Source organism: Vidua chalybeata, chromosome 1, assembly GCF_026979565.1.
Source record: "Vidua chalybeata isolate OUT-0048 chromosome 1, bVidCha1 merged haplotype, whole genome shotgun sequence".
In the NCBI taxonomy this organism is placed as follows: Eukaryota; Metazoa; Chordata; class Aves; order Passeriformes; family Viduidae; genus Vidua; species Vidua chalybeata.
This window is the reverse complement of record NC_071530.1, coordinates 122,951,126-122,974,395: the sequence shown is the minus strand read 5'-3', so window position 1 is coordinate 122,974,395 and position 23,270 is coordinate 122,951,126. Positions and strand designations below refer to the sequence as shown.

At 38.1% G+C, this 23,270-nt stretch overlaps 1 protein-coding gene across 1 annotated transcript in view; it reads right to left on the bottom strand.

The window, feature by feature from the left end:
* ZFHX4 (zinc finger homeobox 4) overlaps positions 1-23,270 on the bottom strand; it is a 126,279-nt gene that overhangs the window by 5,357 nt on the left and 97,652 nt on the right. Inside the window, exons 4-8 of the mRNA XM_053958958.1 lie at positions 20,129-20,245; positions 13,741-13,874; positions 13,384-13,584; positions 10,906-11,023; positions 4,721-10,117 (exon numbers count right to left, since the gene is read on the bottom strand). Coding sequence (XP_053814933.1) covers positions 4,721-10,117; positions 10,906-11,023; positions 13,384-13,584; positions 13,741-13,874; positions 20,129-20,245 — 5,967 coding nt within the window. The remainder of the gene's footprint in view (positions 1-4,720; positions 10,118-10,905; positions 11,024-13,383; positions 13,585-13,740; positions 13,875-20,128; positions 20,246-23,270) is intronic.

Here is a 23,270-nt window from a genome sequence, read left to right as displayed (position 1 = left end):
AAAGAGCACACAAAGTGCGTCATGCACACAGAACTGTAAAAGTGAAGTTATGTCAGGAACAGTCTACTAGTGCACGGATAAGAGAACAATAAATGCAGGCTCTGTAATGGAGGCTAGATAGGTATTAGCCACAAGGAAGCACTAATGGAGTGAACAAGAATAATGTTTAAATCATCAGTATCCAGGTGCTTAGCGTTACTTAAGAATCAAGCAATTAGGATTCAAAAAGAATAATTATCAGATTTAACAAAGAGGCCATTTAATGTTTGTCACTGTGTCATTAGTCCTATTTAAACACTAAGGAGTTAAAATGCATTGTGAACACGAATTAGATAGTACAGTGAAACAAGTCACAACAGCTATAATTAAAAAGTGGGTAATTGCTAGAGTTAGTGCACAATAACATTGAAGATGCTATTACTTGCTCCTATGCTTCCAACGGGAAGTAACAGGCAATTGTGTGTGGAGCCTGCTGAAAATATATGAAATGATAAATACTGTAGATGGAAAACACATGCATGATACAGTTAATGTGAACTGTTGCCTCAGCTTGGTCATGGTTATTTGGGCTTGCCACCTACTTAGGATTTTTTCCAATTTCATTTTATTCTCAACTTCTTCAACTCTTGTACAATTTGATGTCTTCAGTCTAATCACAGTGAGGATGACTAGAACAGGCAAGATCTACTACATTTTCCAGATATTCTTTGCAATTTAGTTGAAATACACATAATTCAGTGAAATATCCAGACAGATTGCTTTAGAACAGTGCAATCCACTTGTTTTATTGGAAGGTAAATGTGGAATGAGGGTTTCCAAAACTAAATTTAAAAACCTGATGAAGCTAATACTTGATTTACAGACATGAGAGATACAGAGTAGTAAATGTACTAATCATGAACAAACATTCAAATCCTGCTAATTATTTTAAAGTGACTATCAAAGAGGAGAGACTTCTCTTTCACTTGGAGGAATTGGAGGGCTAAAAATATAAAAATGAAACTGCTACCAATGGGCCAAAAGCAAACAGAGAACAGAATTCAATGCACTAACGAAAGCCATTGCTGCTGAATCAAATTTCTCTCTTGATAAGGTTTCAAAACCCACTAAGTACATATTACCCAGTGATGTGTGCATTCTTGGAAAAAGCTGCTGTGCATCTTCAAGGCAGCCCAGGCTTAAGTGATGTGCAAAGAACCTATGGTAATGATGATGACGACATTAAAAGGTTCATAGAACCAGTATCAATAGCTAGAAGCAAGATGAAGCACTAGCTTTCTGCAAGGGATCATAGGCAAAACACAAAGCTAAGGAAAAAGAGAATGTGAATTTTAAGAACAGTTGAAAACAGCAGGTGAACTCTTCTATCTACAGTCACCTAGAAAATAAGAAGAAGCTTGAAGAACAAAGATGAGCTGGAACTGAAATTCTGTATGAATTAGAATTCTACCAAGTAACTCCTTATTAGGAATTATGCTGAGCAAACACTGCAGTAATTTTCAGACCTTGCTCAGCATTTGATACCCATAAGATGGTAAAATTACATTATTTAGAAAAATGTATCCCACAGGTGAGGGGATTGTGACATATAATCTCAGAACCACACAATAATTCTGACATTAAAACCTACTTGTTGAAGAACAAAATAACAGAATTTAAAGTTAATATATCCTTTTATTCAGAAATGAAGCTAACTTATTTTGCAAAATTTAATAATCACAAATAATAATCTAGTTTAAGCACTATATAAAGAAGATAAAATGAACTGTAGTTTGAATAATTCCATCTTTTGTGAATTAGCATTATTTACATAGGTTCCATTTAAAATCTTTTGTAAAAGCAAATACTGCATTTTAAAAAGCATAGTATTTTGCAAAATTTGGCTGGGTTTTCTGCATTTTGGAAATCCATAAAAAATACTGGATGGTCAAACATGAAAGTGAAATCCCTTATAAACTTGTATTAACCAGTGAAACTAATCAGTGCTACTTCTCTGCCTAGAATGAGGAAAGCGAATCACAAAGGAGAATTTTATGTTTACAATTAGGTTTCAATAGTTCCCTGTCTGAGTAAACACATTCTTTCAAATTGAGGATCTTACTAATGTTAACATTGTCCCTTAAACAAAAATGTAGGACAAGAATGGATGGGCTTTGCTACAGGAAGAACAGTTATCAACCCTGTAAGCATCAGTAAAAACAAGTAAATACTTCAATATAAGGGATCCCAGTGAGGCTTCTTCTTAAGTGCATTTTTGGGTTTGGGTCCTAGAGAGAAGAAATTACACACTTGCAGAGGAATTCACAAGAAGCAGACTTGAACTGAATGGGAGCTTCAGCAAATCCTTCATGAAAAGAATGATGCAGAGCAATTGTCCTGCTCGCTGAAAATATACATGCTGCAAGAAGAACTGTAGCCAAGGAAAAGCTTGCTTGGAAGCTTGTTTCCAAAAAGATACTTAAATGATTCTTAGCATCAAATATGAATGTGAGCTATCAGACAGAGCAGGGTAGAGAAGAAAATAGAAATCAGTTAATTAGGTGCAGAAAATACTAGTGTTGAACATATACTGGAGCACATCTAAGTACATTACTGTTTTTCTAAGATGAATGATTAAAACAATCTCTCTCTTTTTTTTTTTTTTTTTCTTTCCACTTGCTATCACTGCTCCATTATGTATCATTAGGGAATGGAGATTTATGTATGCAAGTATTTTCCAGGCAACAAAAGGGGGATGTAGGGGCTGTTTAGCATATGGCAGAAGAGGAAGTTAACAACAACATTCTAGTAGCTGGTTTACACAGTGGGCTTTGCCCACAATGGGCTAATTAACCTTAAGAAAATGAAAGATGAAAGAGGGTAAAAATCCATTTCAATTGGCAGTGCACTATGCATGATATCAAAGAAGAGGTGTTTGGTGGAAATTAGAAAATCTGAAAATGGAATTGTTATGGAACAGTTGGCCTCTAATAATGCCTTTTGCATTATTAACAGGACAATTTACAGACTTTGAGGCTACACTGGTACCAGTGAGTTAAAGAGTATCAGGGAACATTTCCCAGAAACTGAGTGAAAACCTTCTTTAAATTTAAACAGAAAGAACAGTTGTGGACACTGTTTTGGGCTAGGCCAACTAGCCTTCTCCTAAACAACTCCTGAGCACAGCTTAGAGGGTGGGTCTGTGGGTCCAAGACCATTCTCCAGACACACTTTGCATGGGAACTTCCGAGTGTTGGACTAAAAGAATATATACCCAAGCAAATTTCTTTGAGCAATATAGACAAATCCTGAGTTTTCTGAAGCCCTTTTTACCTGAAGGTCAAGCTAGCCAAAGCTATTTAGCAAAGTTATATAGAGAAACCATGTCTATAATTTTAATGAACAACAACCAGCCATTTTAGGACCATAACGCTGTATACCATTAAGAAGGAAATACAGAAACTTTATATTTCCTTTATATGCAATCTCTGTGCCAATAACTGTTTGACAAAAGCCAGAGGGCACTCAGCCAGACACTCCATTGTAGAAGGAAAGCCTCTCTGATCCAATGAAGAGAAAAACAAGATGCTTTGACCGCCACTTAGGGAAACAACAACATGATCATCATTAATCAAAGTAGACCTGGGTAGTAGAGAAGACATTGCTACAGTCTCAGTAAGTCTAATAACACTGGTGATTAAGACTTTATTTTACTTGCCAAAGTGTGTTGCTTTCTAAAGCAAAGTTTAGAGATCAATAGCAAGTGGGATTACTGGATAAAATGATGTGAGGGGTCTTAACTAGCTTCCTGACTCTTCTGTGCACATATTTGATATGAATATGCAAAACGAGAAGATGACTGTGAGAGCTTCAGTCTGCAAGGCTGCAGTCAAGTGAATCTGGAGTGCAAAACTGGAGCCTACTTCAAGAAACACATTAGGTTCATTCTTTGAGTACTAAAAAAATCTGGCTGCAGAAAACTTGGCTCCTTAATATCAGTGAAACTTATTGCAAGAGGGAATGCTTTCCAAGATGAGCAAAACCCAGAGTCACATGAGAGTCAAAACTATCAGTAAAACAAGTTAGGTGTTCTGTTAAAAGTGCAAGCCCAAATGAAGAGGTACATGTCTGTAATGACTTTATAAACTGGAATTTGGATTACTATTGAAACTGCCTTTACAAATCACCTTCAACAAACCCATTTTTATTTTAGCAGGCAGTTATTCAGAAATATAATAGAGGGTCCTGGGCAGCATTTATGTTAAATATTTATTCTGTATTAAACAACAGGTTGGAGTGATCTAAGGGGTGAACCAATTTCCTGATGAACTGACAATGTGAGAGTCTATTTTGTGCTTAATGAGATATTACATTAAATATTTGCATACAAAAAATTACATACAGAATTCTAACCCATGTTTTGACTAAAGGAGTACCATCAAAACAAACAAATAAGTATAAGCATTATATATTTTTATTGCTTTTGTTAGAAAAACCCAGTATTGGCCAAAACCATTTCTCCTTTTTTTTTTTTTTTTTTTTTAAGTCAGATGTATTATCCAGGCTACAGAATCATTGGAGAAATGCACTCAGTATACCTCATAGGACTACTTATTAGCTATTCACACAAGTCTAACAAGCATGATATGAATGCATAATATTCTTTGTCTTAGAAGGGGATGGCGACTGTGCAAGATGATCAGATTAATAAAATGAGAAAATCATCCCCTTATAGACTTACTGTTTGAACTTTGTGGAAATCCAGGTAAGGAGGATGGACCATTCATTCCAGGCAGAAGAACAGGAGGAAGGCCAGGGAGTCCTGGATAAGCTGCTGGCAAACTGATACCATGAAGAGAACTGCTGTCCATTATGCCTGGCTGCTGTACTGCTAATCCTAGCACATCAGTAGCCTTCTTTATGCGATCCAATTCTTGCTGTGCCATCAGCTGTCTAACCGTTGTAGGAGCTAAATAATCTTTCTCCCGGTCTAGCTGACTTCCCACAGTTTCTCTTACTTTTGTAATATGTTGTTTGGAAAAGATATGATCTCTTATGGACAAACGTGCAGAATATTTCACGCCACATAGAGAACATTCTGGCTTTGTCCCATCAGGTCCAGTCTGATTTATCATGAATGGCTTCCCTATATTAATTTTGAATTTCTTTTCTTTAGCCCGGGCATTCTGAAACCAAACCTGAACCACACGTTTGGGCAGACCAATTTCATTCCCTAGCATTTCACATTCCTGCATGGTTGGAGTCCGGTAGTCACTAAAGCAAGCCTTGAGAACTTTAAGCTGAAGGTTACTCATTTGTGTTCGGAAACGTTTGTGGCCTGGCCGATCACTGTTTTTTGATTTAAAGGGATTGCTAGCTCCAAATGGGTTAGGTGAACTTGGATCAGCTATGCTTGAAGTTTCACTGCGGTCAGCATTATCATCAGGGTCATCAGTAATGTAGAAACTTTGGTCATGGTCGCCATCTTTTTCACTGAAGTGTATTGAAGGGCTTGTTAGTGAAAAGATAAATTTATCATCACTATTCTCATTTGTAGGTGTAGTTGCTGCTTTTGGTAGTGTGTCATTCACAAGCGGTTTTGGTTCTTTGGGGGGTGATGCAGGTTTTGCATCCCCTGAACTGCCAGTTGTGCTTTCCATTTCATTGTTCCCCTCATCCCCTGTTGTGGCATCACTAATTGCTGTATTAATTGATGAAGTTTCATCAAAGTCAGTCTTGTTTTGATCATATCCAGAGTCAGCAGGAGGGGCATTCAAATTTTCTATATCCTCACTAGACTCTGCTTTAAAAGAAGAAGGACTTAAAAGGTTCTTCGGTGACATTTCTGCAGTTTTGCTAACAGGGGTAGATACAGTGGAGGCTAATTCATTTTCACTTGATAATTCAGTTTTTGCTAACGACAGTGATGGGTAATCAAAAAATATGTACTTCTGTGGACTTTCTCCTCCATCTTCATTTGATATCAAAGGACTTGGAGGCAAACTATAGCCGGCCTGTTTTCCTTCATTCCAATGTCGAGAGCGGATGTGACTTTCTAAAGCAGATTTTGCTTTAAACAGAGCTCGACAAAAAGGACATCTTTTATGTGACTGGGCTGGACCAACTGCACGGAATTGTCCCTTTCTTTCCCGGGCTCTTGTGTTCTGAAACCAGACTTGTACGACTCTCTTTTTCAGTCCCACTTCACGTGCAATATGATCTAGCATCTTTCTGGTGGGATTGGAATCTAGCAGATACTTTTCGTAGAGTATTTCCAGCTGCTCTGGAGTAATTGTAGTTCTTAAACGCTTATCACGATGTTGATCTTCTCCACTATTTCCTCCCTCCTTCTCACTACAGTTATTGTCTTCTTTATCATCTAGTTTCCGTTTCAGGGAACCAGAAACTGTAGCAGGGTGTGCTGTATGTGATGAGCCAGTTTGCGGTGGCATCTGAGCAAGAGAACTGTTAAGTAACTGTCCAGTCATCAAAGGATTATTTGGGTCAAATATCATGTAGGGCATATCCATTGGTCTTTCTAAAAACTGTGAGTGAAGAAACTGGTTTTGAGCTGCTAGGAAATGCATGTGCTGGTGCTCTTGCCAAAGTTCTAGAGTTGGAAAGGCAACTGTACACTGATCACACTGATACTGTAATAACTGAGGAGGTAGACTGTTCTGTAGAGAAGTCATTGAAATTGGCAAAGGACTGGAAGGAACAGGTGTGTTTTGTGATGCAGAAGGAGGTCTCCCTACAATCTGGGATTGCTTTTGTTGCGGTGGTTGAGAAGCTGAGGGCTGAGGGTCAGAAGATGTTACTGGAGTAGACTGTACTGGTTTGGTGCTTTGGGAAGTTGTATCTGTTTGCTTAGAGGTGGTTTCGTTTTGTTTTGGTTTTTCTGTGGACTCTGGTTTAGGAGAAGCCTTCTCAGGTTCTGGTTTGGGTGATGGAATCAAAGGAGTACTAGAACCAGAGCCAGAGCTGGCTGCTGTGACTGTCAAGGTTTTTGATGAGTCATTTTGGCCAGAAACTGTACAGTTCTTATACACTGTTTGATCAGAGGCATCCATAGAGTCTTCAGTTTGGCTTTCATCTTGAGCATCATCATCTTCGTCTTTATAACACTGCTTTTTCTGATGAGTAATTAAATCAAATATCCTGGGGAAAACCACACTGCACTTTTTGCACTGATACTGCATGTTACTGGTTCGGATGTAACGCTCATTCGTCAGTTCCCTTTTCTCATTGTCTTTAGTTTCAGCTTGATTCTCGTAACTTTTGCGAGCTTTTTGTCGTGCATTTTGGAACCATACGACAATAACTCGAGTAGGTAGGTTAAGTACAGTTGAAAGCTGTTCGATTTCATCATCCTTTGGATAAGCATTTGTATCAAAGAAGTCTTGGAGGACACGAAGCTGGTAGTCGGTAAACCGAGTCCTGGATGACCTCTTGCTGAAAGATGCATCAGACTTGTAGGGTTCTACAGCTGAAGGCTGAGGATCTATTCTGATATCTTCCAATACTGTTATAGGAGGATTGCTGAAATTATATGGTGAATCCTTATTTCTCTGTCGTTCTTTAAACAGCGTATTTCGAAACCAGTGCTTGATAACCTTCTGTGAGAGACCAGATTTCTCAGCCATTTCTTGGATCTGCTCTTCACTTGGAGAATTGTTAATATCAAAATAAGCCCGCAAGATTTTTAACTGGTCATCTGTGATTCTTGTACGTGGACGCTTGAACTGAGAGTGCCGCAGGAAATTGGGATCTAATCCCAGCTGCTGCTGGCAAAGCTGGGTAAGATCGGCAGATAAAGTATCCATTGGTGGCAGCTGGAGGGCAAGCTGAGGAGGCAGTGCAGGGTGTTGCACTGGCTGCATCATAATTGGAGGGAAAAGTGGGAGATCAAGCGAAACTGGAAGCTGGACTTGAGGTGGGGCTGATGGTGGTGGTGGTGGAGGAGGTGGAGGTGGTGGTGGAGGCGGTGGTGGTGGAGGTGTAGGTGGTGGGGCCTGCAAAGGTGTGGGAGCTGTGTTTTGAATTTTTCCAGCTCCAGCTGAAGAAGGCTGAGAAGGAGTTGGAGGAGGAGGAGGAGGAGGTGGTGGCGGAGGTGGTGGTGGAGGCGGTGGTGTTTCTGGAGAAGATGGAGAAATTGGATAAAGTTTGTCATATGCCTCCCTGTACTGTCGGGCAAATTTTTCTAATGCTCCATATGGAAAAAAATGTCCATGCACATGTTCTTGATGACTCTTCAAAATAAGAATGTTGGAAAAAAGCTTACTGCAGGTTCCACACTCCAGTTTGTCTGTGTTTTCACCATCCCCAGTCTTGCTTTTTTTCTGCACTTTTTGTCTGTTCTCATTGTATTGGATAACTAACTCAAACCCAAAGTTCTCTAGCAAAGCCTTGGCTGCATTCCCCCTTGCTCCAGAAGCTATTCTCGGTGGTGGGATGGCTGGTTCTGTGGATTTTGGCTTCTTCATATCTTTGTTTTCTTTTAGTCCTTCATTCTCATTAGTAAATTCTTGCTTTGGCTTCTCGTGTTTTTCAGAAACTTCTTCTGACTCCTTGTATGATGGCATATCCTTTATCAGCTGGCAGTCTGTACTTACTAAGGTATTTTGCTCTGCTTTCATCAGCTTACTACTTTGCTGCTGCTGCTTTTGGGACTGAAGTTGGGGTTGGGTGGACTGATACTGTTGTGCCTGTTGCTGCAGTATCTGTAGCTGGGTTTGGCCAACATGGTGCTGAGTTTGTATCTGCTGCTTCAAATCTTCAAGCAGTGATCCTGTCATACCAGCCATCCCAGGCATACCAAATGTGGCAGAACCAGGCAAACCCAGATCTGGGCTTAAGCTAAATTCTGTCCCAGGTATATAGAATGGGAAAAGGAACTGAGGCTGTTGAAATTGGAGCAGTGCTTCTGGCGTCATTGGAAAGTGAGGCAAAAAAGCTGGATTTAGAAACTGTGGTTGAAAGAACGCAGCTTGTTGTTGCAGTTCGTGCTGTAGTTGCATTTGAAGTTGTGCTGGTGACTGGGGTGGGTGATGTGTAGGTTGAGCAGAAATTAATTCAGAAGCTTGCTTTTTATTTAATTCTTTGGCATCTAAATGTGTTTCTTTGCTGTTAACTGCTGGTAAACTCACAGATTCTAGTATTCCTTGGCTGGGGCTATTCACATTCCCTGCTACACTATTACCACTACTTATATTACCACTTGGTTCTAGTTTTGCAGCCCTTGCCTTTGTCTGATGAAGCACAGATCTCATATGGATTTCCAATGTAGAACTTTGGCTATATGCAACATTACAAATGCTGCACTTGTAGGGTTTGTTGTCAGTGCTGCTGTTGGTTTCTTGAGGGACAGGACTTGATGCTTCCTGCAAAACTTTTTTGAGTTTATGCAGATGGGACACTGAGTTATAGTGGACCAAGAGAATGTTCTTTTGGGTGAAAGACTCTTTACACACTGTACACTTGTATGGGCGAGATGGATCTAGAAATTTTTCCATAGTAAAATTTGGCCCTTTTCTAAAAGGTAAGGTCCGCTTTGGTTCCGAGCCCATATCATCTGGAATAGAGCTACTATCACTTCCTACAGGACTTGCTTTACCTTCCTGGTCCATCTCATAATCTCTTTCTATTTCCTGTTCTAGTGCATGATCGTCTTGTGCCATACTTTCATTTTCTCCCCACAGTTCACCATTGACAGGTAAAGATGCACACAGCTGCTGAAGTTCAGCTTCATTGAGTTCAGGGTGGCCTGCTTCCAAGTGTTTTTTTAAAGCCTGGAATGTACGGAAGCTACGTTGGCAAAGGCTACACATAGTAGCCGCCCGAATAGCGTGGTACTGGGAATGTATCTGAAGCTTCTGCATAGTCTTGAAAGCCAAGCTACAATGGTTACAGCGGTACTTATAGACATGGCGGTCAGAAACAGACAGCTGTTGCTTCTTCTGCTGCTCATTTAGCTGGTCTGTCATAGAGTCAGTGGTCTTTATATCTTTACTGCTGCTCTTATTCCAATCTGGTGTTTCAGCAGATTCCTTAGGTGGCTTCTGTTCCTCAGTCTTAATTTCCATTCCAGTTTTTGATTCATCGATCCCAGGGGTACTTTTCTCATCCACAGGACTTTCACCTAGTTAGAGAAAGTGAAGTGTCTTTTACACAACTAGTATTCATTTTAATTTATTTTTTCATCAGAAATCAAGAAAGGCACCTAGTATGCCATGTGTCAGCTTAGCAAAATGTAGAAACCTGTCCTTGTCCCAGAAAATAAAGTGGGCAGGACAAACAGGAGTTTAAAAAAAGGAATAAAACCCATATGCAATGATCAGATTGGCAGTGGCATCTGGCTGAGCAGTGGCATTGAGGAGTTGATTGGTACAATGGGAGCACCAAACAAGAAAAGGAAATAAAGAATAAAGAATAGGAAAGAGGGAAAGAGTAGTAAAATGGGGACAACAGGTAGGACAGATGATTAGAAAGAGAATGATAGTGGTCAGAGAAGAGAGGAAGCAGCCTGCTGTGACAACTAGAAAAATTTCCCAGTGCATAATACAGTAAGTGTCCAGGATCAGAAACCTGATGGAAATGAAGACAAAATCACTTACCTAACATTCCCGATCGATGGTGAAAGTGCCACTGTCTTTCGGGACTGAGTCTTATTTGCTGGTTAAACAAAGACGATCTTGCCCTCAAAGTGGCAAGGCACTGCTGTTTGATTTTACCTCCACCAAAAGCAAGGACTCTGGCATACATGTGCTTTCTACTAGCTCAGCCAAATTCAGACCCCTTGCTACATTTTTTTTTATCTCTGTGGCTATAAGCAAGCCAGAAAAAGATTCCCTTTACTAAGTAACAAGTAGTTTTATTTCTAAATTGCCCATACCTAGCTTTTACATGTCTGGGCTTTTTCTTGCATACCTGGATATTTCCCAGATCCCTCAGCTGTAATGGTTGCAGGTGTGTCACGTTCAGATTTCTCTGAAGGAGCTGCTGGCAACAGCATACTATTGGGCATCATGACATCTGGTACAGGAACCTTTGAAAACCAAGAATATAGTATTATTACAGAAAAAGTCCCACTATTTAATAATATACAACAGTTTGAAATTATAATTCAAAAGATCCACCATATCTGGATGACTGTCAGAATCAAGATCTTGATTCAGTCCTTGATTATGGTTTCTGACAGATCATAATCCAGAGCATCTTGGTGGAGAATCAACTCAAAATAATCCACAACAAGGAGATGATATAGAACTACATGCACTCAATATTTCATTGGTCTCAGTATCACCACAAAGAAGGTTTTGCTGACTTTGCCAGGGTCATTGGATTTATCAGAGGAATTCTCCTAGGATACCCTCCAAAGACAGAGATCTTGTTGAGATATGGTCACCAGTCAGTCTTAGTCACTGAGGGCATTCTCACTTTTCTTCACCTGTATTTTTTTTTACACAAATGGTGGACATTCTGTGATCTTTGAAAGGAAATGATGTTTATTTCAATAGGGAAGTAACAATTTATTTCTATTTAAAGTTAGATTTTTTCCTCTTTCTTGACTTCAATTTCTTATGTATCATCAACAGATTGCTTTATCTGTTGAGTTACCTATTTCAAATTATAGACAGAAATCTTTGAAGGATGTACTTTTAATCTGGTAGTATTCAGTTTCGCTAAGTTGATATGAATATCAACTTGCTCAACATTTCATGTTTTTATTTTACTTTGATCTTTAAAACAAATTCATATCAGAAATGTAGGACTGTCCTATTAAGACTTAGCAAGTTTAAGTTCAGGCTCCTGCACTGCCAGATTCGGCCTAAAGAATCTTGGCTAAATCAGTACAGACTGTGCTGCAGCTCCTCATCTTCAACAAACGGATAGGACTTCCTTCATACAGAGCTAAAAAGATTATCCATAGAAGAGATTTTTGAGCTGTAAATAAATAATGAAAGCTACATTCATTATGAGCTATGAGTAGAAATATCTTTTGTTCCTCTAACATTGGATGCATAAGAATTACATATATATACCTATATATATATATATACACAAATTGCCTCTTGGAAAAATATTCTAGACATTTTAAAAAAACCCACCTGGGTTTAGTACATTTGTGATTTAAGTACAGCATTAATAGCATCCTCTTATAGGACTAATGATTTTGAGTTTACTTGGTAGGGAAGGTCTTTTAAAAAAATTATGTAGAGAACAGTAAATGAGCCAGAGGAAAAAAAAATTCCTATAAATAGTATTTACTTTTTTGTCAGACGGTTCAGTTATGGGCAGAGCATTTTAGTGTTAGCAATGATGACAATTTCAATTATGAAGATTATGTTTTACAATTTTTTCTCTGGGAAACACTGGGTTTTTTTCTCCTCTCAGAAACATTGGGACAACTCCCCAGCACCTGATGAGGAAAGACATCAAAGTTGCTTCATAATCAGCATAGAGGGAATCAGGAAGAACTTGAGAAGAAAGCTCAATATGGAGGGGCAGATTTTTTCCATATTTTTCCATTTTCCTAAAAGGGTCTGTGAAAGTTGAATTTCTACTGCATTTTCCTTCCAGTGGGCCAAAATTACACAGTCTCTCAGAGCTATAATTAGTAGAAAACCAAGAAAAGAGAAGAAGTTCCCCAAGTGTGTATTTGCTCCTCAGCTCTAAGCACAAGGAACTCTAGACCTTCAGTCAAGAGGTCTCAGTTCTTTCTAATATTTTTACCACTTTAGTTGGGAATGAGGTGGTGGATTTACAACCACATCTATATAAATGAAGGAGTCATCTATGGATACAGAATTAAGTACTTAAGGATTTGGATCATTGAGATTTCCAAGTACATTTCCATCTAAGAAGACAAGACAACCAGAGCCAGTTTATCTTAGGAGGTCTGTGTTCTAACTGAATTTATGCTGTAATAACAAATAAGTACTTGATTGTGTTTTTACTGACGTTGTTTTGAATGGATGTTTGAACTGCTGTTTTACAGTGAATTTCATGTAATGTAATGTACAGTAGAGGTATGCATAGGAATCCTTCTACGTTTGGGAACTACATTCTTCAGGGAGTTCCTATTACTTTACAAACAGAAGTCACAATACCTCTGAGATCTGGATATTATTAGACCAAATTTTCAGCTATGAACTTAAGAGATATGGACTGGCCTAACTTTCCAAGGTAAATGTCAGTGAGGAATCAAAGGCTTTTTGCATCTGTGAAATCCACCTTCAGCCATTTTCCCAAGGGACAGCAGTCACTGGATGAGCTGACAAGAGAACCTGAGTCCTGACCCACTCCTCTCCTCAGGCTTCCTGAACACTATGTCACAATAAATACATTGCCCACAAGGCCCAAGTATGTTTGTGTAGCATGTGCATCAGTATTTGGAGCACTTACTGTCATGAGCAGTTTCTCCACACAGTCAGGGGACACACTGTGCAGATGGGTCAAATGAAGCTGGAGATGCATTTTGTTGCTGAGGACATCTTGGCAGAGGGGGCAGCAGATAACAGGTTGCATTGAATGCTGTGACAGGACATGCATCTGGATACGATTTGGGTCCCTACCATTGTAGTTACAATAAGGACATTGATAGAACTGAAAAAAAATCAAGTTAAGATGCAGGCTATTAGTCAATGTGCTTTTTATAACTTGCTGATATAGCTATTTTAACAGCATATCATCTCTGTTTCATTCTTGAGTTATTTGAAAAAGAGTTCTAGAATGCAATTAAATTGTTACATTTCCTTTTACCTGCTCATGACAAAATTTATTGTCCTCTGGAGGCTTTGATTTTTTAGCTGCACCATCCTCTTCTTTTGCCAGAAGAAGCTGTTGTGCCCCTACCACAGTGTTCGCTTTTGGTTCCTTCTCTGGTGTGACTATTCCTGTTTTGAAAACATAATTTTTGAGAACATGTTTTAAACTTAAAAATATCCTGGTTTACAAAGAGGCTCTGACTTCAAAGGTCTGTATTGTCTTTGAGGGTCTTTTTTGTTTGCTTGCTTGTTTTTTAAACACTGAGAAAAAATAAAGACGAATAAAACAAGTCTGGTAAGCACAAAGGTGAAAATACACTTTTATTCTTGATACTCTATAAATATATTTAAAAATGGACTCTTCTCTACTGTTTAGATAACCCTAGGTTGCCTTTAAAGATTAATCAATAATGTTCTTTCTTTAGCAGCTCAGTATGAATTTGTCTATTACATTAAAACAAATCAGCTTTTGCTTAAAAAGCCTGTTTTCCAAATAATTAATTTGCTGCTGTTTAATTACCCTCTCTCTTTTCTAAACTGTCTGAGCAATATGATTATTGTGCTGTTTTGATAACTCCTGCCTGGTTACTATTCTGAAGCTAAATATAGCGAGGCTTTAAAAGAAATACTGTGGAGAATAGGATTTCAGAGCTAACTTAATATTAATTATATACAAAGATCAGTCATTTGGGATTGCTTCAGATGTTTACACTGTGAATTTTTATAGTCTGGCATTTGTGATCAAAACCAGAATATAATTGTTTACTATAGACAGTTGTACTATTAAGTATTAAATACTATATTTAATATTATGCCTGAGCTAGCTGTGTAATGTGGCCCAGTCTTGCACACATCAAAGAAAAGAGTGCAATTCTAATTTCCCAGTCCATCAGAAAATTCTTTCCAGCATCAATTTGCCAGATAATCTCTTCTGCTAGGCTGGATATTACAAGAGCATTGGGTAGGCATGTCACATACATCTCACGACAAACACAAAACCTCATTTACCAACCATTCCAATCTCATCATAGTGCGGCATCATCTGACCTTTTTTCTGCTGTTTATTATGAGTATTTCTAATTTTAACTTTCAATTTTCACCATCTTCCAGTCAATTTGCAACTAAATTATTTCCAGGGTGAGGACACTATCACTGGACACTGGGTGCAAATACATCTTGAAATGCAATGAAGCTAAACCATTGATTGCTATCAGACCCAACGTAAATATATAGTCCAGGGGTAATCTGATTGTATGCTGTGCATGAAGATTTATCTTGATTTTTTTCAATCCACATAAGGTTCATATAAATGAACAAATTGCACCTCATTGCACAATAACCTAGGATTAATTTAAAAATAAGGTCATGGACATTTTGGCAACAAAGTAAACAAGAACAAAGAAAACATAAACTCAAGAACTTTTTGTCATTATTTTCATACAGACTTTGTGCATTATTTGATCTTACAAAGACAACATTAAAGAGAAGCAAAATAAGAGAACAGATTTCAAGGTAAACACCAAATCCTCTTGGTAAAATAATAATTAATTGAAAACTGAATCATACAGGGACATTTTCTGAAGGGCACTTAAAAAAAAAAACAAAAGCAAGTCTAAAACATATTTTATGACTTACACCTTAATGGTGATTTCCCCACACATTGACTTTCATTCCTAAGTTGTTAATTATTTCTTTTGATGTAATTTAGGCCAGTAATTTTTACATGCTCTAGCTCAAATTAAAGCTTATTCCTGCCGTATCTCCCTATTTATCTATTCATCAATTCATCATCATATGTTTATCATATGAACAAGTCCCTTTTTTCATCATATATATTCAATTCATCATCATTTGTTTATCATCTGAACAAGTCCCTTTTTGGAGCCCCCTGATGTTTTGCACTCTCAGGAACAGATCTCGAAGGCCTCTTTTAGACTGCTCAGTCACTGTTGGACCAACAACCCAAAGGACAACCTATGCTTAAAAGTAAAATTTAAGTAATGGAATCACAAAAGGCACCATTTTATTACTCTTTTTGCTTTATGACTATTAATAGAGTACTCCCTGGCCTATCTGTATTTACATATTATTTAAGTATCTTAACTATGAGAATTATGGGAAGTAAGAAAGTGACATACTATATCAGGAGAGAAAGGTTGTTTCTTGGGTTTTAGAAAAACAGATTCAAATTATTAACCTCTTTTCATTTCCAACTGCCAAAAACATCTCTACTGTTTCTAACTTTACTATATGCCACTTTTAAAATATCCTTTTTAAAGACAAATGGGCCAGAATCTCAGTTGATGTAAATGGACGTTGTTATACTGGAAGCTGAATTTAAAAACCAAAATTAAAAAATTCTGCCTTCTCTTCCCCCCATCTGACTAGATTGTTCTCAAATGGTTGTTATACAAATTACAAACCAAGTTCTCCTTCAAAATTTACTTGTGAAAATGCATCTAACTGTGTTTTGGCAGTGATATTTAGCTGCTAGTGAAATTTATCTTGAAGTGCACTCTGTGTGCGCCTGGGCACACACAAGGTTAATATTACACATCATCTTCCACCACAGGATGGAATAACTTAATTACTTCAAAGGGCCTATAATAATCATGAAACACATAGTTCTTGTTTCTATAAAAACAAGGGGGGGGTTTTTGGTTAAATTTCTTTTGCGGTTAATATAATAAAAGAGTGGAGTTATAAAACACTATGCTGGGGTCAATAAATGCATAACAAAGCACAGCTTTTTACAATGTTTACTATGATATTTATATAAACTGTCAAAGTTTACAGAGGCTTTGTTGTTTTTGTTGTTGTTTGGCTCTGGATTCATTCAACCTCAAGCACTGTTACTTCTTATTATGACTGAAGTTGCATCTGGCCAATAGTAATGTAACTGAGTCTGGGACTTATGGTGAGCTTTAAAGAAAACAAAAAGGGTGGTTGGTTTTGCCCTCTGGCATAGGGGAGCCACTTGCCCCTGCACATGGAGAAGACCCAAGCCACAATGAACATGGCAAAAGGAGAGTTCAACTTTTTATCCAGTGGTCCAGCTACTACCACTCAGTTCCTTGTCTCTCTATATCAACACTCTGATTTCCATGTTCAATTTGCTGTTTTAGGGAGCTTTGGTAGAAAAGCTGTAAACACCTGTGGTCTAGAAACGGTATCAAAGGAGAAGGGAAAGAGAAGAGAAAATCTTACGGTCTTGAGCATACTGTGTGCACTCTTTTCATAGCTACATGTTCCACTGCCATGCCATTCTTAACAGGCAGTTATAGGAAAAGACTAAATCCAGTTGTTATTCATGTTTTAAATACTAACTTTTTATTCTTGATCCACATTATTTGTAGACTTTTTTTTTTTTTTGCAATTGTGAAAAATATCGGAAATTCATTTTATAATATAAAATATGCATCTTATTTTAGATGAATAATGCAATTTCAATACATTTAGCTCAAAAAGTAAGTTTAATTACAAATAAGTGCCATGAAATAGACTAGGCAATGATTGCCTGTCAGTAACAGAATTCTTTAACTTGTGTAGGATTGCTAATATAAAAATGACACAATTCACTGAAATTCATATGTCATCACCTATGTAATATATTTTGAAGCCTCAAAATAAAAATAAAAATGTTTGTGTGACTAATAAAAAGTTAATAAAGTACATATACTAGTGAGAAAAAAAATTCTGGAAAAAACCATGATAAAACCACTATTTTCTTGTTTATAAATCTTTGTATTTGATAAAGATTGCATAATTTAAGACTTCTGACACATCAGATGATGTTATTCAGACTCAAAATAATTCTAAAATTATAATTACTGGTAGAGTATTCTTTCTAATTAGAGTAGAATGAAAGGATAATTTTCATTGCAATAATGAAGGTTAATTTCCATCCTTCCTCATGTTTACTACCTTATTAAAAAGTGCTCCCCTTAGCCATGGCAGAGACATATTACATTTTCAATGCAAATGTATTAATCTGGATAAATTCCATATTAATTCTTGCACTGCATAGAGCTGTAATTTGGATTATAATTAATCTAAAGTGGCACTAGATTTAAATGACAATATAAATGAGGCATTAGTAGGCTTTTCTATTCTGAATGAATATTCAACAAATATAACTTGCATATTGCCAAGTCGCATTTTGAAAGCTCTTCTCCTTGAGATAAGGTAAGCAATGCAGCACAACAGCTTACACAAACACACTGTTACTAAATACATGTTAATCCTTTCTTGTCTAATAGATTCTATGCTAAAGAAGGGTCACACCACTTTCCTGTCTAACTTGTTAGTATTGTGATTAATTTATTGGTTTTCCTGAGATTTCTTTGGCAAGACTTGCAACACTCAATTCATGAGAAAGCTCAAATTAACATTCAATTATACAGAAGCAGTTATGCAGTCATTAGAAATACTTGTCAGCTGAGTGAAAATTAAGATGATGGTCGGAATGTTACATATGTAGAATTAATTTAGATTAGGAAAACAAAAGTTTCTAAAAGATTCAGGATTTTACAGTACAAACTATTTCCTGCAAAGCACAGAGGCAATCATGTATTTCAGCCCTTGTTTTTATATGAATCTTACTGCAAAGTTATTTGTGTAATTGCTGGCACGGGAATGCAGAACAATTATGCTGTTTTTTTTATAGTGCACCCAGTAGGCATCTGGATATAGGTTTGTCCTAATTAAACTTGGCCCTTATGAGTGGCTAATCCTGCTGGAATTTTGAGAATTCCCCTTCAGTATTTTTTTTCTAGATTCCATTTTCTTCTTTTTTCTATTTTTTTTTTTTTTTTGGCTGGAGCTTTAATACCATGTTCTTTCCTAAACAACTATAAATGGACTAGCCTAAGAAAAAGAGAGGGCTGCTAAATTTCCTGACGTGGTACATATTGTCCCCTGTATGAAGCGTATGGTAGGAAATGCAGGCTGCAAGTGGCTGTCACCCTTCTCCTGGGGAGTGTCCAGGCCAGCCCCTGAGGAGACTGCATAGAAGGACTTGTGTCAGCCTGGGAGCACGGCTTTACTGCACGGCAGACAGTTTTGACCAAGTCAGAGAGCCAGCCAAGGGGAATATATATTTTAAACCACAACACAGCTTCATGCTCAACATCATCCTTGTCATCATCGGCCTTCCCTCAGTCTCTTGATCTCAAAAATAAACTGTCTGAAGAGCGGTCGAGGTTGTAAACTGTGATGGGTACTGACCTTAGCCCGTCAACAAGCAAACTTAAAGGAAGCTTTAATCTTTAAGTCAGTCTTCTGAACTGACTTGTCATAGAAAGGGCCATCTATAATTTTTTTTGAAATAAATTAAAAAATGCTTACTATTTAAAGAGCAAATTGCAATATGGGTGAATTTGGGTGTAAAGTAACTCAGATGTAAAATGCTATTTTTTCCACAACTATATGTCTTTATGGATAACACAACCTCCTTTGTATGCTGCTGTCATCAGCATACAAGGAAAAGATATATGACTACCTGAAACTAATAGGCTTCAACCTGTTTCAGCACTTCTTCTGCTTCAGTGAATCCAACATAATGTAACTAGGTATAGCGTGCAGCAAAAGTAGCCAATGTAATATTCATTGTGACCATAGATTTCCATCTCATACATAAAAAGCATGGGTGAAGTCACATATTTGCCAAATCAAACACAGAAAAAGCCTTGGGTATCTACACCAGATGCTGGCCCTAGGTTTGTTTGTGCACAAGTAAATGTCATGACATAGAGGTTTTGTTTTCAAAGACAGTAGCTTTCATTACTGGCCTTTGTCTATTCCAGGAGATCAAAATTACCCAACCCATAATCCGTTTTCAATGATATTTCCTCTTTCTTAGGCTGAATCATCTGTAAAGTTTTTCACTGGGTTTTGTGTATTTTTTTGTAAATGCCTCAAATAAATGCCCAGGAAGAGGCCAGATTCTTGGGAGTGACTAATCTGTGAGCAGGAGCAAAAAATAATAACAAAAATACCCCACATTCTTTGGGTTAAAAGAGGGGTAAAACCTGATTGAAGAAAAAATTCAAGTGGTACCTAATCCTATGCTTATGAAAAATTAATATGCCATCAGAGGAATCACAAGTACAGCAAAGATTAATGAAAGGCGCTTAAAAAATTACAAGCACACAAACTGATTTGATTAAAAAATAATCTCACTGGTCGTCCTGTAATATTCTTCAACTTATCCGCATCTATCCTGTCAGATGGTTATGATTAAAAATAGGTCAATGGGAGGCTACTGATAGAAATCACATGCAAAATGCACATGCAATGAATAGTAGTGGGAATGTCCAGACAGTTTAAATGAAAGAGCATTTCATAAGTTAAAAAAGGGGGAAAACAAAATTCTAGCATCTTACCAGAGTCTTTACTAGATTTTTTGCCTTCACTATTGTCTCTCTCACTTGAGTCTTTATCATCAGCCACAGCCACTGATGTACTTTTAGCAGACCCTTCTGTGTCTTCACCTTGTTCTTCTGTGGACAAACACAGAAAAGATCTCAGGAAAGGAACTCAGTGACCAGTTAACAGCAGTTTAAAAATATGTCCTGTAATAAGAACAGCACTAACAGAAGGTGGCAAAATAGGGGGGAAGAAAGGTTGGGGGGAAGAAAAGGGAAAGAACAGTGTTTTAAAGAGGTTGGATATTAATTCTAAATAATTTGCAATATTTCAAAATATGACTGTGTCTTTACAAGAGTACCTGCTTTCCCCCAGTGTGACAGATTTAAAGCCTGTCATTTCATATTCTTTGGCTAGAAATGATTTGTGTTAAAATACATGTACATGCATGCACACACACACATACACACACACATACACCCCCCACAGGCTGGAACAAAAGCAAGCACATGTAAAAATGCATCTTGGAGCCAAAAAAAAAAAAAAAAAAAGGAGATCTCAAATATAAATCCTATTAGTGCAGCAGTATCCCGCTAATTGCAGTAAGTAAGTATTAGGTATTAGGTACTGTATTAAATATAAACCTCTGGCTTTGCGGGAGAAGTCTCAAATTTTGTCTCCAGGGGGAGCCATTCAGGATAAATGATGCAACTTGGTGTACGGCTTCTGAGGAAGCAGCATTACCCACACCTCACTTACGTGTTCACACCAGCTAGATTACATGGAAATCTTCACAGTAACTCAAGCCCATTTAATTATTCGGTAAATCTTAGCTATGCTGCTACTGGTGGATTAATCTGTTTATGCAGTTAGCTTCTATGCTGGGGCTGTGTAGCACTAATCCGTGAAAGGCCCACTGTTCCTTTTCATCCTGTGATCATTTGTCTCTCACTGTGCTGATGTCACATTTTAATGAATTTTTAGCAATCTGAGTAATGCCAGATAACCAGACTTGCAACTCCCTACAGCCCAGCATGCTGTTTTCATTGCAGCACACACACACATACAAAAATAAAAATCATATTTCCCTGTTCAGGTAGGAATTATATAAATTAGGAGGTGAACGTAAAATGGGATTCGAAGCACCAGGCCGCTCGATTTCATAAAATCTTTAATGACCATATAAATTAACCCTGGAAAGGCAAAAGGTCACAGACACACATTTGCATACACTCTTCTATTCACTTTTGATAAGCAGAGCTTTTATGCAGGGAACATGATACAATTAACCCTTCAGGAACCATACAAAATGCAGCTACCGACATTTTAAGTGTCAAGCATTAACTGAAAATTACACACTGCATAAAATTTTCATTGTAAATGCTATAGTGATTGAAAGGGGAAATAGTGGCCCTCTTCGCACCCCATGTTTTATTAATAACATTCTGACAGCCGAATGAAATATCCTCTGTCATATGTAGCAGCTGAGCACAAAAAAATTGCTGCCTATTGCCTTATTGCCAGCCATACATTGAAACCCTATGCCTAGGCAAACAGCCCCTCAGATCGATGTGGCAAACCTATCCGATTCTCAACTCTCTGCAAAACCTTTTGTAAATTGCAAGAGAAAAACACAGCTGCAGTTTTGGAAACCAGCCTTCTCCCCCCCACCAAAAAAAAAAAAAAAAAATCCTGACCACAGATCAATGTGTTTTGCATTGACATGGAAATACAATAGGTAAGGACTAAGCATGTGTGTCCACTTTCTGGAACAATGCAGGGAGAAAGATGGTACCTTCTTTTAAAAATAATTGCATATTAAAAAAAAAAAAAAAAATTCCATGCGAATGGGAAGCCCACTCACGCTGTGTGAGCGCTCTGGTCCCTGCAGCCCCCCGCCTCGTCCCACGCTGACAGCTAATCACACATGCAGGGATCCCCGGCGCAGCCGGGAGTGCGGCTCGGGATGCTGCGCGCCTGTGATCACGCCTGGCTCGGGCTGTGCTAGCGCTGAGCGCGCACACACCGGGCTCCTATCCAGCGTTGGGCCCCGTGGCCTCACGGAGCCGGTGGCAATCCCTTTTCGACTCATCCTTGGGAATGGACGCATTGCTTCTTTTACTAGATTTACTGGCCCAATCCCCCTGGGCTGGAAAATGAAGTGTCAAAGTGCTACTGAGTGTCCTTATCTTGAGGGGACATAAAATTGTAAGGGCTATCGTGGCACACATTAATAAAACATTGTGTGTGTGTCAGGCAAAGAGAAAGAAAATTATGAAGGTAGTAAAAGAAAAGCTACAGTATCATCTGGGTCTCATCAGACAATTTTTGCAGGGTGCTCTCCTGTTTTTCTGGTATGTGTTTTAAGTGTGAGAGAAATTCCCAGACATGTTCTCCTATACATCATCGTGGTGTCTGACCTCAGCCTGACCCTGGCAACAGTTTGAGAAATCTGAATGTGAACAAAGACTCTGTGTCAGCAGCAGGGAGAGATTGCGGGATAGACTTTCCCCATCAACTTAATCGCAAACAGCAGTTCTGAGGCCATAACTTTACAGGGCTGAACCAAGCCACAAACACATAACCTTTAGAGGTGAAACTGCCCCTCGCTCCCCACCCCCCCCCCTTCTGTGATTTTTCTCAGTCTTGTGGTGCTCCCTTTGATGTAGCAAGGCAATTAGCTGTAATGTTCAAGTACTGCAGACCTGTTTTATGGTTTGGAAGGTGAGAGCTGTTTATTACAGGTAGGCTCCTGGGGGCCATAAAGGCTTTGCAAATTTTTAATCATGCAAAAAACTAATCAAAATGTAACTTATACACACCATAAAAATTAATATCATTATTATGCATGGTATAAATTGCCTGCGTTGGCTTTCAATGGCACTCCCTTCTAGAAAATACATTTGGCATTCATTTCAGAAATATGTATGGCATTCACTTCAGAAGTAAATTTCATAGACAGAAGTGATAATACAACTTCTCCTATTTTCCTTCAAAATTACGGAAAGGTTGTCTGAGTCTCACACTGTCATGACATATATCAAAGGGACAAGATGGAAATAAAACAGCTCTAACTTAAAAGCAGTTAGCAAATTACAAAAAATCCTGAAGACTGTTTGTCAGAACAGATATTGAGGAAATGTAACTATCAAAGCCATT